Source organism: Xiphias gladius, chromosome 3 (assembly GCF_016859285.1).
Source record: "Xiphias gladius isolate SHS-SW01 ecotype Sanya breed wild chromosome 3, ASM1685928v1, whole genome shotgun sequence".
Classification (NCBI taxonomy): Eukaryota; Metazoa; Chordata; class Actinopteri; order Istiophoriformes; family Xiphiidae; genus Xiphias; species Xiphias gladius.
Window position 1 is genome coordinate 18,407,823 of NC_053402.1, and position 13,134 is coordinate 18,420,956.

The following is a 13,134-nucleotide window of genomic DNA, read 5'->3' on the forward strand; positions in this document are numbered from 1 at the left end:
GGTTCCAGATCCAGATGTTTACCTTCTCCGTGCATTTGTTTTGAGGATGCAGACATTTGAGATCTATGCTAAATGTTGTGAAGAAAAAAAGAAAAAAAAACATCACCTCCGCCAAGGTTAGTTTGTCGGCAGGATTAGGGGAAAAAAGCACTGAATCGATTTGCACTGAACTTGGTGGAGGGATGGGGCATAAATTTTTGGGGCAGATCCTGATAAATTACTGTGAAATGTTTTTGTTTTGTTTCCTCTGAAGTTTGGTGTATGTTGTTTGAATTTCTAAAGGCTATGCTGAAAAGTGATTCACGTCTGCCTGAGACAGCAATTCCTGAGAGAAACTTATTGGTATTTCACATAATCTTGGTCTATTCAGCAGAAAAAGAAAAAAAAAAAAAAACCAAACAGAAAGGAAAGTGCATTTTCCTCTTCTTTTTAGCCGTGTCTGAACTTTGTAACCCACAGTGTTTATAGTGTAAAAACACTCTGCATCTGTTTGCGCATCTGTTGTCATTCAACAAACACCACAGTCTGAGGCAGCCTCAAAGCGGAGGTCTTCCTGCATCGGATAAACGAACAGGGAAACCCGTGCCCGTGCAGCCCTTAAAAAGGTTACTCACTTAACATATTTACATTCAGTACTTAATTACCCAGAATAACCTGTGACGTTACTGGCAGCAGCGCAGTTAAAATAAGAGAAATCCTGTGACTGCTGGGCTACTACACCACATACTTTCCTCAGGAATGGAATGCTGCTGCTGCTGCTGCTGCTGCTGCTGCTGCTGCTGCTGCTCCCAGCTCAGATGGAAGGAGAAGGTGGGTTTTTTTTTTTTTTTTTCCCCTCAAGTTAATGCACATTTTTGAATACCTTGTAGTGTAGACCTGGCCTCAAAAGAGTGAGTAAGGGGGGGGGGGGCGATGGGCATTTATGTCTTCCTTTTGAAAACTTAAAAGTTAAAAGAGTGCTGTTTCCTTGGCTAATATTGGCACCACCGAGGGACTTTGTACAGATCAGTTTTGTAAAGTAAGCAAAAGCAGTGGCTAGCGGTATCTATCTTCTATTTATGGCACCAGCCCCCCTTCCCGGACTGACGTCAGCAGAAAGTTATTTTCATGAATGGAGGGGGCGGTCACGAGGAACCGGTGACGTGAGCGCTTGCGGAAGCGGAGCGTGGAATGTTGGTACATTGTTGTTGTTTTGGAGTTAATTTAGTACGAGGATACGCCGCTGCCCGTCTGCTGGACGCGCTCTACGCCAGCCGTGTCAAGTTACTTCGTCTCCGCTGTCGGAAACCTACTCTGCCGCTTTTTACGCATTCCGGTCCAGAGATACCCGCGTCCACAGAGGTGAGTTTGTGTGTGTGTGTGTGCGCGTGTGTGTGTGTGTGTGTGTGCGCGTCTGTGTGTGTGTTATGTGTGTGCGTGTGTGTGTTTTTATGTTTTTTTTTTTTTTTTTTGGGGGGGTGTGTGTGTGTGTGTGTGTGTGTGTGTGAGAGAAGATGTTTTGACATTCCTCTCGAAATCGCTCGAGTTTCTCTGCGGTGACATTACCGGAGCACGCAGACGCAAAGTGTGTTGCGGCCACGTAGACCCGTCGCGTAGGACATAAGTTGTGATCCCGGCCGTGGAGGCGAATGTTGACTTTTGTCGGTTGTTTCGTGCGGACACGTGTTGTGTCGGTGTAACATCACAACGCGCGCAAAAAAAAAAAAAAAAAAAAAAAAAAAGTGGCCCAGAGCTCGGTGTAGTCGCGCAAAAGAAGTGAAGGAAAGTAGGCAGAAGCAGTAAAATAATAATAATAACTAGGTAGGCTGTAACTCCTTTCTTTGTTTCTACTTTCTTCATTTCCTGTTTTGCCGAATTTCAGTCATTTGAATCCGCCTGGTATGTTTTTTTTTTTTTTTAAATCCGTTTAAGTGGGTTGATGTGACAGAGAGTGAAAGCTATCCCGTTTTAAAAAAAAAAAAAAAGAAAATATGTTCATAAATTTGACAGAGTCTGTAAGTGGCACAGAAAAATGCGACCATACGCGTATCCAACACATTTAATTAAAAAAACAAAAACAAAAACAAAAAACGTAATATTTATTCACAGTATTTCGCCGAACTAGATAAACATCGATCTTCATGTGACGGTTACAGTGTTAGATACTTAGTGCTGTTAAGGTTCATGCGGCAAAAACCTCATGATAGCATATAGCCTGTTTATTACTGAGTGCCGGATATTATAAGATATAGATTTTTTTTCTCTGTTGGCGTTTGATTTTTTTTTATAGCCTACTTTCTGTCACTCAAACGAGCTTTTTTTTTTGGGGGGGGGTGATGGAAGTGAAATAAACGTATTGACTGGCATGTTGAAAAAAAAAAAAAATTCACATGAATCATTTTCACATCCCCTTTTAATTCTTGCACTGTTGTTCATTTCAAGGCGGGATTTATCTTAGGCTGCTATAATGCAAAAAAAAAAAAACAACAACAACAAAACAACAAAAAAAAAAAAACAACAGCCTACTTTTGACATTGGAAACAACACGTGGTCTGCATTTTAGACATGTGGGGCAAAGGGCACGATGTGAAGCCAGACCACCAGGGCTGACTGGCCTACACAGGAGAAACAAGCAGTGACTAAACAGCAGGAGGAGTGCATATTTCCACAAACAATAAATCACCCTGGAGAAAGAAAAAGGCTTTAGCTTATCTTTCTGTTTAGCTATCGTGTCTGGTTAACATTAATCTTCATGACTTGGGGGGGGGGGTAAGGAAACCTGACCTGTCCTGAGAGTACAATGAATTTTTTTGATAATTACCTAGTAATAACAGCACAATTTTTACCTCATAAATATCACCGCTTGGCTATCTTGCATGTCCATGAGGTTTGTCCTTTGGCCTTTATTGAATAACTTGGACGTGAGACCTTTTAAGGGGCCATTGTGATTAATATTTGGAAAATATTTGTCTTTGAGACATTTGTTCCACTTAGATGGGCACAGATCTGTGCCCGAGAGGCATTTCTGATTCACTGTTTGTTTCTGGTGGGTGTACAGTGTCTGCTGCTTTCAGAGAGGCGGTGGGAGCAGACGCGCTCCACTGTCATGAGGTTAACATGTGGTTAAATCTCCATAGTGATGATGTCTTCTTTGGATGGAGAAGTTGCAGTGGCTGACTCATTTCACCGCCACGGTAGTGTGTGACAGTGACAAGGCACATCGGGAGAAAATCCCCCGAGGACACAGAATTTAGTATAATTGTCTCCAGTTTTATACTGTTTCTCGTTTTTTTTGGCCGGTGGTGGCCGATGAAAATGACACGGAATGCAAAACGTTTTTGCGGTGGAGCATTGTGAAAGTGAAATAGCTGTGGTTAGTAATGCGATGACTCACGGGGAGCACGTTCGCTACGGTGTGTTGTGCTCCTCCTTCTGGAAATAATATGTAGAGTTTTGATTACTGATTATGAAAGCTGTTGATTTTTATACACAGCTGATCGTGCCAAGCAGACTGCATAGAGGCAATAACAGAGGAAAGTGTGAACAGGCCTGTGGTTCATCCATCCAAAGTGACTCCCTGACAGTGAGTCTGCTCGCTCTGCCACCCACAGCGCATTTGCATCGTGCCTTTTCCTGCTTTTCTGTCAGAATGACTGGATCTCGACCCGTCGATTTCACCTCATTATGGTCAGAGGTGTGGCGAGTGTCAACTTAACTCGTGTGTTTATTTTGTGTTATTGGGAATTCCTCGTTGGTCCTCAACGAGGCTGACTTGCTGAATCAATTGTTAATCTTTTTCCTCGGCAACTTCCTGATTCCACCGTGACTCAAACGGCATGTTGCCAGCAACACTTTACAGCTCCGCAGCATTCATAATGTATGGTTTGCTGTCGCATCCTGTCTGCCCATATGCCATTGCCTCAGCTAGCTCTTTTGAAGGAGAATCAGTGAAATCTGGATAGTACTGGATTATTATTGGCAGTATTTTCAACTAAAGAGCTTTGGTTTGTTTTGGTATGTCAAGCTGGAAAGTGAGAACTGTGATGTTATGTAAGCTTTTCTGAAATAGAATATTAATCTTTCCCCTATGGGTCCCACATTTTTGGTTCCCACGTAGTAAAAACTAAGACAGGTGTGTTCCTATTTTTTGCATTGTTGACATTTCTCTGAATCCCAATGTCCTTGGTTGGGAGAAAATCTTTGCTCAGATATTCGGCATGTTCTCCTCCCTTTCCGCACAAAAGTTCCGGTGGTCATGCCAACCATTTCCAAGGTTCTCTGTACTTTTCCTTCCTCCCAATGAAACAACGGGATTTTCCAGGAAACGTCAGATCGGGAGGGTGTGATTCCCTACCGCTGGTCGTCACTTTTACCAGTAAACAGCATGACTCACTGCTTAGCTATGCTCTCCATTTCCTTCACATAATATCCCACCAAATGTGCTGCGCTGGAGAAAGAGCAGAGTGCTGCGTGCCCCAGTCTGTAGAGAAATCTCCCCACCTCCCTGAGGAAAACGCTAGAAAAGCAAGAGCTTTCTCAGAGGAATGTTTCAGATCTTCAAGGGCAGCAACTAGTCTGCTTTCTGCTTAACCTACTGCCAAACCGAGACAAAAAGAGAAGGAAAACAAAGAGCCCAAACGAGCCAACTCTCAATTTATCACTACAGCATGAGCGTATAGGTCTCTGATATACTGTTTATTTTAGGAGAAGGCTGGGCCCCACAGTTACCTGCTGTAACTGAAGCGCAGCCTTGAACTTGACCAGATGCCTGCCTTTCAAAATATAAACATTTGGCATCAGTGAACTAAAAGGCACATAGGTTTATATGGTGTTAGTATATGCCGAATTTCATTAATTCGCACTTAAACAGCTGTTTATAGTTTTACGCTGGTTTGTGCAGATGTAGATTTCAGCTTTTTCTTGTTTTCCTGCTTCCTGAAAAATAGTCTTGAAATGGTCCAAAAACATAGTCTTGAAAAGGGTCAGTTCGACTTCTAAGAAATGTGTGCACCCAAAAGAACAAAACGGGAGACAACATTCTGCTTTTCACATCAAATATAACACTTGCCTAACAATCGAGCATGACCACGAAATGTGTGTATATTGTTTGTAATAGACAGTTAGTTGAGAAACTACTCTCACTTTATCCCTTGGCTGAAATATGCCTTTTAATGGTTAGTCATAAAAGAGTGATAACATTAATGCTGTGTAAACAGTGAATTTTTGGTTATTAGTCATCACAGCAGCATCTTGAGGAATGCGGCATTATTGTCTGCTGTATGACAAAAGTAGATTAGTAAAATATTTTGTTTAAAATTCCTCCGTCGTTGAAAGTTGCTGGACTTCTGACTTCCACACGTGTGCACACAGGCTGCCTTTGATTTGTTTGGATAAGTGAAAGATGTGAGACTCCTCTGAATTCCAGACATTTTGTGAATTTTGCAGCCGTTGTTTTACAAGTGGGATTGTCTGAACTCCACCCCCATAGCTGAGTGCATCGCAGGACATATTCAGACTGCACGCATCTTCTCCAGTGAAGATTTGCCTCTGTGCATGTGAGGGTTTGCACATGTGTGTTCACTCAGGAATGTGGTTTTGTTCTTTACCCGCCATTTTTTGGCTTTTCTTTGAGGTATTTTCGCAGACTCCTTTTTTTTTTTTTTTTTTTTTTTTTTAAACTGTTATGGAAAAACGAATACAATTTGTTTTCAGCACTAGAATGAGAGGCCATGATTTGTTGTGAAACAGGTTTGTCTCGTCTGTGTGGCATATCATAAAGAGTAGATTTGCTGTTTTTCCGCCGAGGAAACTGGCATCTTGATCAGGAAAACCTTGTTCCTGCGTGAGTTGCAAAAACATAAGCACATGCCTAAAGAATTTCGGGGAAACAACCTGGCCCCTTGGTTCAAGCTGGAGGCCTCTTGTATGAAGAGAGGGAGGCCCCACACCACTTTTTGATGATCTTCACAAGGAATATACCCAGGGACCCCCTCTGACGCAGTACCACTTAAATTAGGCTCTTTAGGCCAACTTGCTGTCGAGGAATGTTTTATTTCACTTCTTCATCTTTATTTGAAGCTTCTGAAATTTGAATTATGCAGTTCTTTGCAGCGTGTTTTGCAAAATGAATCATGGACACAGAGAGAGCAACAGATGTTCTCTAAATCTTGAAAGAGGAGTTTAGGTGGCTGTTTAGCTGTGTGGTTGGTACATGAGTCTCAAATCTGTTTATTTTCCAAGTTAGGATTCTTTGAGGTTCACCGGCTTGTGGTTTAAAAAAAAATTAATAACCTTCTGTAGACAGATGTTCAATTTAAGCTATTTAATAGACAATGTTTAATGTCAAGGTCCCATCAAAGACTGAAAGGAACAAAGTTGTTTTTCCTTTTCACTACACACTTAATTTCAGTCAACATTTGCAAAGTCCTGTATAAGCAATATTTGTAGCCATAAGATGTGAAAGCGTGATAAATATCCCAAAAGGAACAGCCGCACCCTGTGTATTTTCTTCCATGAAAGCTGCAGCTTTCATGGAAGAAAAAGTACTGCAGAGAATATTTGCCCTCTTGCTGAGGTATCACTTATCGCATGCTCACTTAAATTGTTTAGTTGGCAGAAATTTGTGTCAGCACTGTGGGCTAAATATATCCACCAGAGTTAAATAAGGGCATAGAGCAGCTCAGGAAAGCCCAGTGTAACAGGATCCAACCGGCGAGACGCAGCCCTAAATCGATAGACTACATTGTCTCGCAGCAGAAATACATCAGTGACTATAAAGGAAACTATTTCTCCGTGACACCCTATCTCCAGGAATTTTCCACATGCATATCTGCTGCCCTGTAAAGTTCAACATAACTGTAAATGTTATCCTGATGTGATGGTCTGTTTTAATGTCTGTGATGAGAAGGCAGAGTGGTGTGGACTGCCTGTGTCCCTGTAGACCCAGAGACATCAGATAAGAGAGATTTCAAGGGAAGTAACAGGATAAGGAGAGAGAGCATAGGCACACTGAGGAGTTTTTGTACGCGGGCTGCCTTCAAGTAATCAGCACAAGTTAGTGCTTCTTATTTGTGATATGTATAGATGTGTTGCGGTCATGAATGAGACTTGTTTACCCTCCTGCCGACCATGTGACTCACACTCCCACGCCCATTTGCAGGGTGTTTCCATGGTAGCAGTCGAGCATGGAACAGTGAGCTCGTAGTCAGGCTGGTCTGCAGGTCCTGAAATGGAGCCCTGGGGGATGTGTGCCTCTCACAGGATCACAGCTCAGCGCTCTCGCTTTTTTTGGCCACGGCGGCAGTCTGGAAAGCATGCACCTCACTGTAATGAGTACAGAGAGGCTTTTCTAAAAACTGCCCTGGCAAAATCGCTTAGGCAGAGAGCTGAAATGCAAAGTTCTATGAAGAAGGGGGAGAGAGTGGTTGCCCGTTTCTAATCTTGCTTGGTCTAGTGAACTACATTGTCAAGGCCCTCCTCCTCTTAAAAGCAAATAAAGGCGCTCCCGGGGCTGCTGTTTAATGGTGTCATGTTGCCCTCTACTGGCAACTTTGGCGCTACCATGCAAACACAAGTAAACACAAATACTGACACATGACATGTTTTGTGTGAATGAAGTACAGTATTTCCCTCTTAAACGTAGCGGAGCAGCAGTATAGAAGTAGATAGATTGAAAGATAGAAAGATTGAAATATTCCAGTTAAGTACAATTGTATGCAAGTACAGCGCTTGAGCAAATAATATGATAATATGGTGTGTTTTACTTAATGGAAGCTAATGGAAACATTTTCTTCGTCTCTTTACTTCTCAGTGTGTCTTCTGTGAGATTCTGGCCAGTTGTCTGCATGCAGGGAATGACGACTCATTTCAAGACGAGCAAAGCTTTAAAGGTAAGTGTAAGAGGTCCGAGAAGTGTTTTATTGGGCTTTGTTACTATCCAAACATGCTCTTGTTCTTCATCCACCGCTCACGTCCTGCAGGTCAAGAAGGAGGTGGGCGAGAATGCCCCAGCGCTCAGCGACGATGAGCTGGTGGCCATGTCCGTGCGGGAGCTCAACCAGCACCTGCGTGGGCTGACCAAGGAAGACGTCGTGCGGTTGAAGCAGCGGCGACGGACCCTGAAAAACCGGGGCTACGCCGCCAGCTGCCGCATCAAGCGCGTCACCCAGAAGGAGGAGCTGGAGCGACAAAAGACAGAGCTGCAGCAAGAGGTGGACAAGCTGGCCCGCGAGAACGCCAGCATGAGATTGGAGCTGGATGCCCTGCGAGCCAAGTATGAGGCACTGCAGTGTTTTGCCCGGACTGTGACTCGCGGGCCCCTGTCGCCGGGCAAGGTGGCCACCACCAGCGTCATCACCATCGTCAAGTCCGCCAACCACAACAACTCCAGCCCGACCCCCTTCTCGGCTCCCTCCTAGTGTCGACAGGACTGGGCTCTCCTTCTCCTGCCTGGTCCTTCCCGGTTCTGACCCTGCCTGAACCCGCTCATCCTGCACTGAGAGGATGCTCAGTAGTAAGACTGAGGGATGGAATGGGTTGGCAAGCTCTATGTGATGTTGTGTTGAATTCAAAACTCTGTCTCCCTCCTTCTGTCTGTTACACAATCTACATTGTCTGTGCACTGTGCAAATCCCCCTCCCCGACCCCCAGCACCGGCAGGGTAATGGGCCTCTGTGACCCTACCTCCCTGACAGATAACAGAGATTTGCTTTTACTCCAGTGTGGAAAAGTGTTTGACATGCCTTAACGTGGCAGCACTGGCTTAAGACAGCTCTGATACTTACTGCTATTAAGCATAATACATGAGAGATTTAAGTAGTGCACATGTGATGGTAAAGGAAAGCCTCTGCCAAATCATATTTTCTTCATGTAAAGGGCCTCCAGTTAAATTGAGCCTTTTGAAGCTGTTGCCTTAGAAAGGATCTATGATTGATCTAAACTATTATCTCACGTGGAGTTTATCGTTCCAGCTTTTGAGGTCAGGTGGACACCTCTTCATCGCCACAGAACCACATGCCTTTAAGAGCCAGCCAAACACAGCAGCAGATGTTTTTCACTGATATGTTCCTCTCCACTTTTGGAAGGTGCTAAGCAGTAAAATCACCTGTTGTAGAGTTTGGTTGGAGTTGGAAACCTGCATATGGTTTTCCATGGTCTGTTTGGGGAGCTTTGCATTATGAATCTGATAACTGACCAATTTTTAGCCAAAGGGCTCTAGTAGGGATACAGCATTGTTAAATTTCTGTCTTGGTTATGCAGAGATTTGCTCGGTGGCCGGTCATGTCAAGTAGTTGATTTAGTATTTAGAAGCTAATGCAAGAAAATAGTCAGTAGTCTCCAGGACAGGCGGACATACTTACGGTGACTGCAAACTAACTCTGCAGTTTTGAGGTTACGTCCTTCATTTGTTTGAGAACTTTAAAACTCCACCATTAGGCCAGAATTTGTATTCAAATCTTTGCTAGAATGTATTGACTCCCCTAATTGAAGAGGTTCTTTTGTGCCTTTTTGTCAACCAACTGGCAACTGCCCAAAGATCCGGGGAAAAAAAACCCAACCACTTCTCACATCCGCAGGGTGTCTGCATCAGGTAGATCGGATTTCAAAGCAGCGTTTCTGATGCATCTTAAATTTGCTGCCACAGTAACGCAACCACAAAACGCCTGACTTGTGCTAGTATTTCGGTTGAGAAAAAGCTGAATTTGTCAGTGGGGCTGAAAAAGCGTCGTGCACAGTGAGTTATGTTGCTGAGGACGTTGGAGGCTGTTAGGAAGGTGCTGCATGTGATGCCCTTTTGACTCTAGAGATTATTCACAATTTCTGGTTATAATATTTTAAAATGCATGAGTTGGATTATACTTGATTTGAACATGTTTTAACTGCTATTTCACTGAACAGGTAGACTTGGGAAGACTAAAATTGAAAAGCGATTAAGGATCATGCTGGGCCAGATTTGTTTCGATTCAGTCATTCGACGTTGCCCAGTGTTTATCATTACATAGCACTTATAAGGAAACTGTTACGATACAGTATAAAAGAAAACAATTCACACAGAAGCTGATTCCTAGAATTGGAGATGATGAAAAATAAAAGCTATTCTTGCTTTTCTGAAGTTACTGAGGCTTATGTGCATTATGATTAATTGTGGTGTGGCCACTTATTGCAAGGTCAAGCCTTATGTAACTAAGGATGGTATACGTATTCCACAGCACTTACTGGGTGATGTTTCGCCTCTTTCCTTTATATGCCACTCTTTGGTAGGTAATCCATATTGGATATAGTGTAATGAGAGAGGTCCTTACAAGTGAAATGCAATTCAATTTACTTCCTGTATATTACAGACTACAGAAACGATAAAGCTCCCACTGCCTCCATTGCTACTTTACTATGAGAACTCCGTCCAAACAGAAATCATTCCTACTGCTGGGTCACGAGAAGTGCTGCTGCCGGTGTTGGTATCTCTGAAACAGTAGCTATTTACTTTGCTTTTGACACACTCTTCTGCAAGAGAACTCCTGACGCCCATCTCTAGAAACAGTGGTGTCATGACAACTGTATGCAGTAAACAACTTCCTCCTGTTGTACGTTTTCGAGATATTTAAATATGAAACTCACTTGAAATCAAGCTGTTCTTACCGAGGATCCATTCCTAACTTGGAGTGAAGTCAATAGAGATTGTTCATGTCAGGATATTCTCTTGGCTAAGAGGACATGACTGTTCGTCCCCTGTTCCATAGCTGCAAAGAACAGTATGGGGAACTTTGCTGCTGTACAACCTGCTGTGATTTTTAAGCAGGGGCATTGCTGTGCTCTTACGCTCATTTTGTATTTTCACTTGGTTTCTATGTTCATACAACCTATGTTCTCTTTCTGATACTTAGTTTTATATGCATATACAGTATATAAAAAAAAAATATTACATATTTTTCTATATTTATGTCTTTTACTATCCTGGGAGTGGTGTGATTATGTAATCTTTCTTTGAAGTCTAATTATGTTGATGCTGACCTTTTTATGAAAAAGTTGTATTTACATTTACAATGAGAAAAACTGTTGTCATAACCGAAGTCTTCTTTGTGAGTATTTATATCCCATGAATAGTCTTTCTCAGCATATTTACTATTTGTCTAATCCACAAATTGGACAGTGACTAGGGTTACATACAGGCTGCAGCTAATCATCTCTAAACAGTCAAGAATGAACTGTTTCTAAACAGGGTAATTACATTCTGACTGCTAGTTCACACTGTTAGTAAAGAGCACATGTGCATTTGTCACACTTTACATCATATCTTGCAAATCTTCTATAAAATTGGAGTGAAACAACAGACAATCCAGATGAAAATGTAATGAAGTGGAAAGTTGCAAGTCGAAGCTATCTAGGCAAAGGAATTCACATATTTTACATCATTTCTGGATCATTCAGCTGGAAATGTATGCCTAACAACTGCTTTACCACAGATATTAATGATCTCAAATAGTGAAAACAATTTTTCATAATTCAACAGAAGAGCACATTGGTCTGAAGTGATCAGATTTAAAACTGCCCAGTCTTAACCAGCTGTTCCGTTCTCATTTGGGCCTTTTGGACGTTAGTTGAAGAATTAAAGAGAACATTTCATTTAGAAAAAGATGATATTTGCTCTTAAAATTGAGACTTAACCTGAATGTAAACCTAGTCAGTCATTGTGGTGTCTACGGTAGACTTGGTATACTTTTCTACAGATGATAATTGATTTAGTCGGCAGTTTCAAATGATGATGATGGTAATGCTTTTGTATCCGCTTACCTGAAAGTAATTTCAAAGCTGCTAAAGACTGCCCACCCAGACCTGTCAAGTTTAAGGTCACCGAGTCAGAGGAATTTGTAGAAAAGCATTACATCTTAATGTACATCGCTTTTCAGCACATTGCCTTACCAGACAAAACTGCTAAAAGCATTTTCTGAGAACATTACAATGACCCATTGTGGGAAAATTTCAAAACCAAATGCTTTTAAATGAGGCATTGTTTAATTTTAGCACTTAATACTGTATTTGGATCTGAGGTGAATGCTTTTTAGCAGCACACCTTAAAAATATTACTTAAGTATATATTTCTGTACTGCGCGCGCTCGCCATAATAATAGACAAACCTCTCTGCAGGTGAATTAAGTACTCTGTTGTTAAACCTTCATCCAGTGTGACCCAGAAGAGGTCCATTCATGCTCACAAACATGTTGCTCTTAAGTTGTCTTACCACAAGAAAACAGTTGCCACACAGAGTAATCTACATTTTCTACAAGGCACGTTTTTGTCTACAATGCAAGTGGGAACGCAAAAAAAGAACATCATTCAAATCAGTTTAGTGAGCATTAAGCAGAAAGGCATAGTTTATTGGTGAAAAGAGGCGTAAACATTACCTACCATGGATGTTTACTAAAACTCTGAACCACCTTCTTTCCTCCCACAGTTGAAGTGAGTGAAGCTTGTTGTACCCAGGAGCTGCAATAGAACTGTTTAAGATATCAGTGGTTATTTTACATTTTTTTTATATGAACCATAATGCAATTGTACATAAATAAGGTTGCTCTTATACAGTGACTGGGTATTCAAGGTTATGCATTGAAAATTTCCTCCTGAAAATATGTCTTCTAGCAAATAAGCTTTCACCCCTCAAGCTTTGCCAGCCCTACAAGCTACGGTATTTAACTTTAGCCATGTAGAAAGTCAGTTTTAGAATTGTAGATTGAAGAGATTGTTTGTGCCTATAAATTCAGAAAAAGCTCCGTGATAGTAGGAATGGAGCATGTGTATAAATTACATGGTTTATGGGTGAAATAATGGATGAAATGCATTGAATGGTAGTTCAACAGCAGCAGTTTCTATGTTATGTTTGTATTTACGAGATAAATGGATTTCTTTGTTCTAGTCTTGTGGCAACATATTGAGGCTTAATGAGCAACTGTAAACAAGGACAGTAATAAGGCAGCATAAACTGAGTATGAACCCTTCACAGCTTGTCATTATTCTGCTCATATATATTTTATATTTATTTCATTGATTTGTGTAATTTTATTAAAAAAAAAAACAAAAACACCTAAATTATTTTTATTTTACATTCATTCATTTACTTACATGTTTTCTCAATGAACTACCCTCATGTACAAATAAAATCTG

The 13,134-nt window shown here is 41.6% G+C and overlaps 1 protein-coding gene across 1 annotated transcript; it reads left to right on the plus strand.

Moving 5' to 3' along the window:
* Window positions 1-1,109: 1,109 nt before the first annotated feature.
* On the plus strand, window positions 1,110-13,059 carry mafk (v-maf avian musculoaponeurotic fibrosarcoma oncogene homolog K). Its single transcript, XM_040115450.1, is given in 4 exon segments — window positions 1,110-1,301; window positions 1,303-1,341; window positions 7,790-7,868; window positions 7,959-13,059. Coding segments are annotated over 4 exon segments (687 nt in total). The 5' UTR covers window positions 1,110-1,170; the 3' UTR covers window positions 8,397-13,059.
* Window positions 13,060-13,134: the final 75 nt, after the last annotated feature.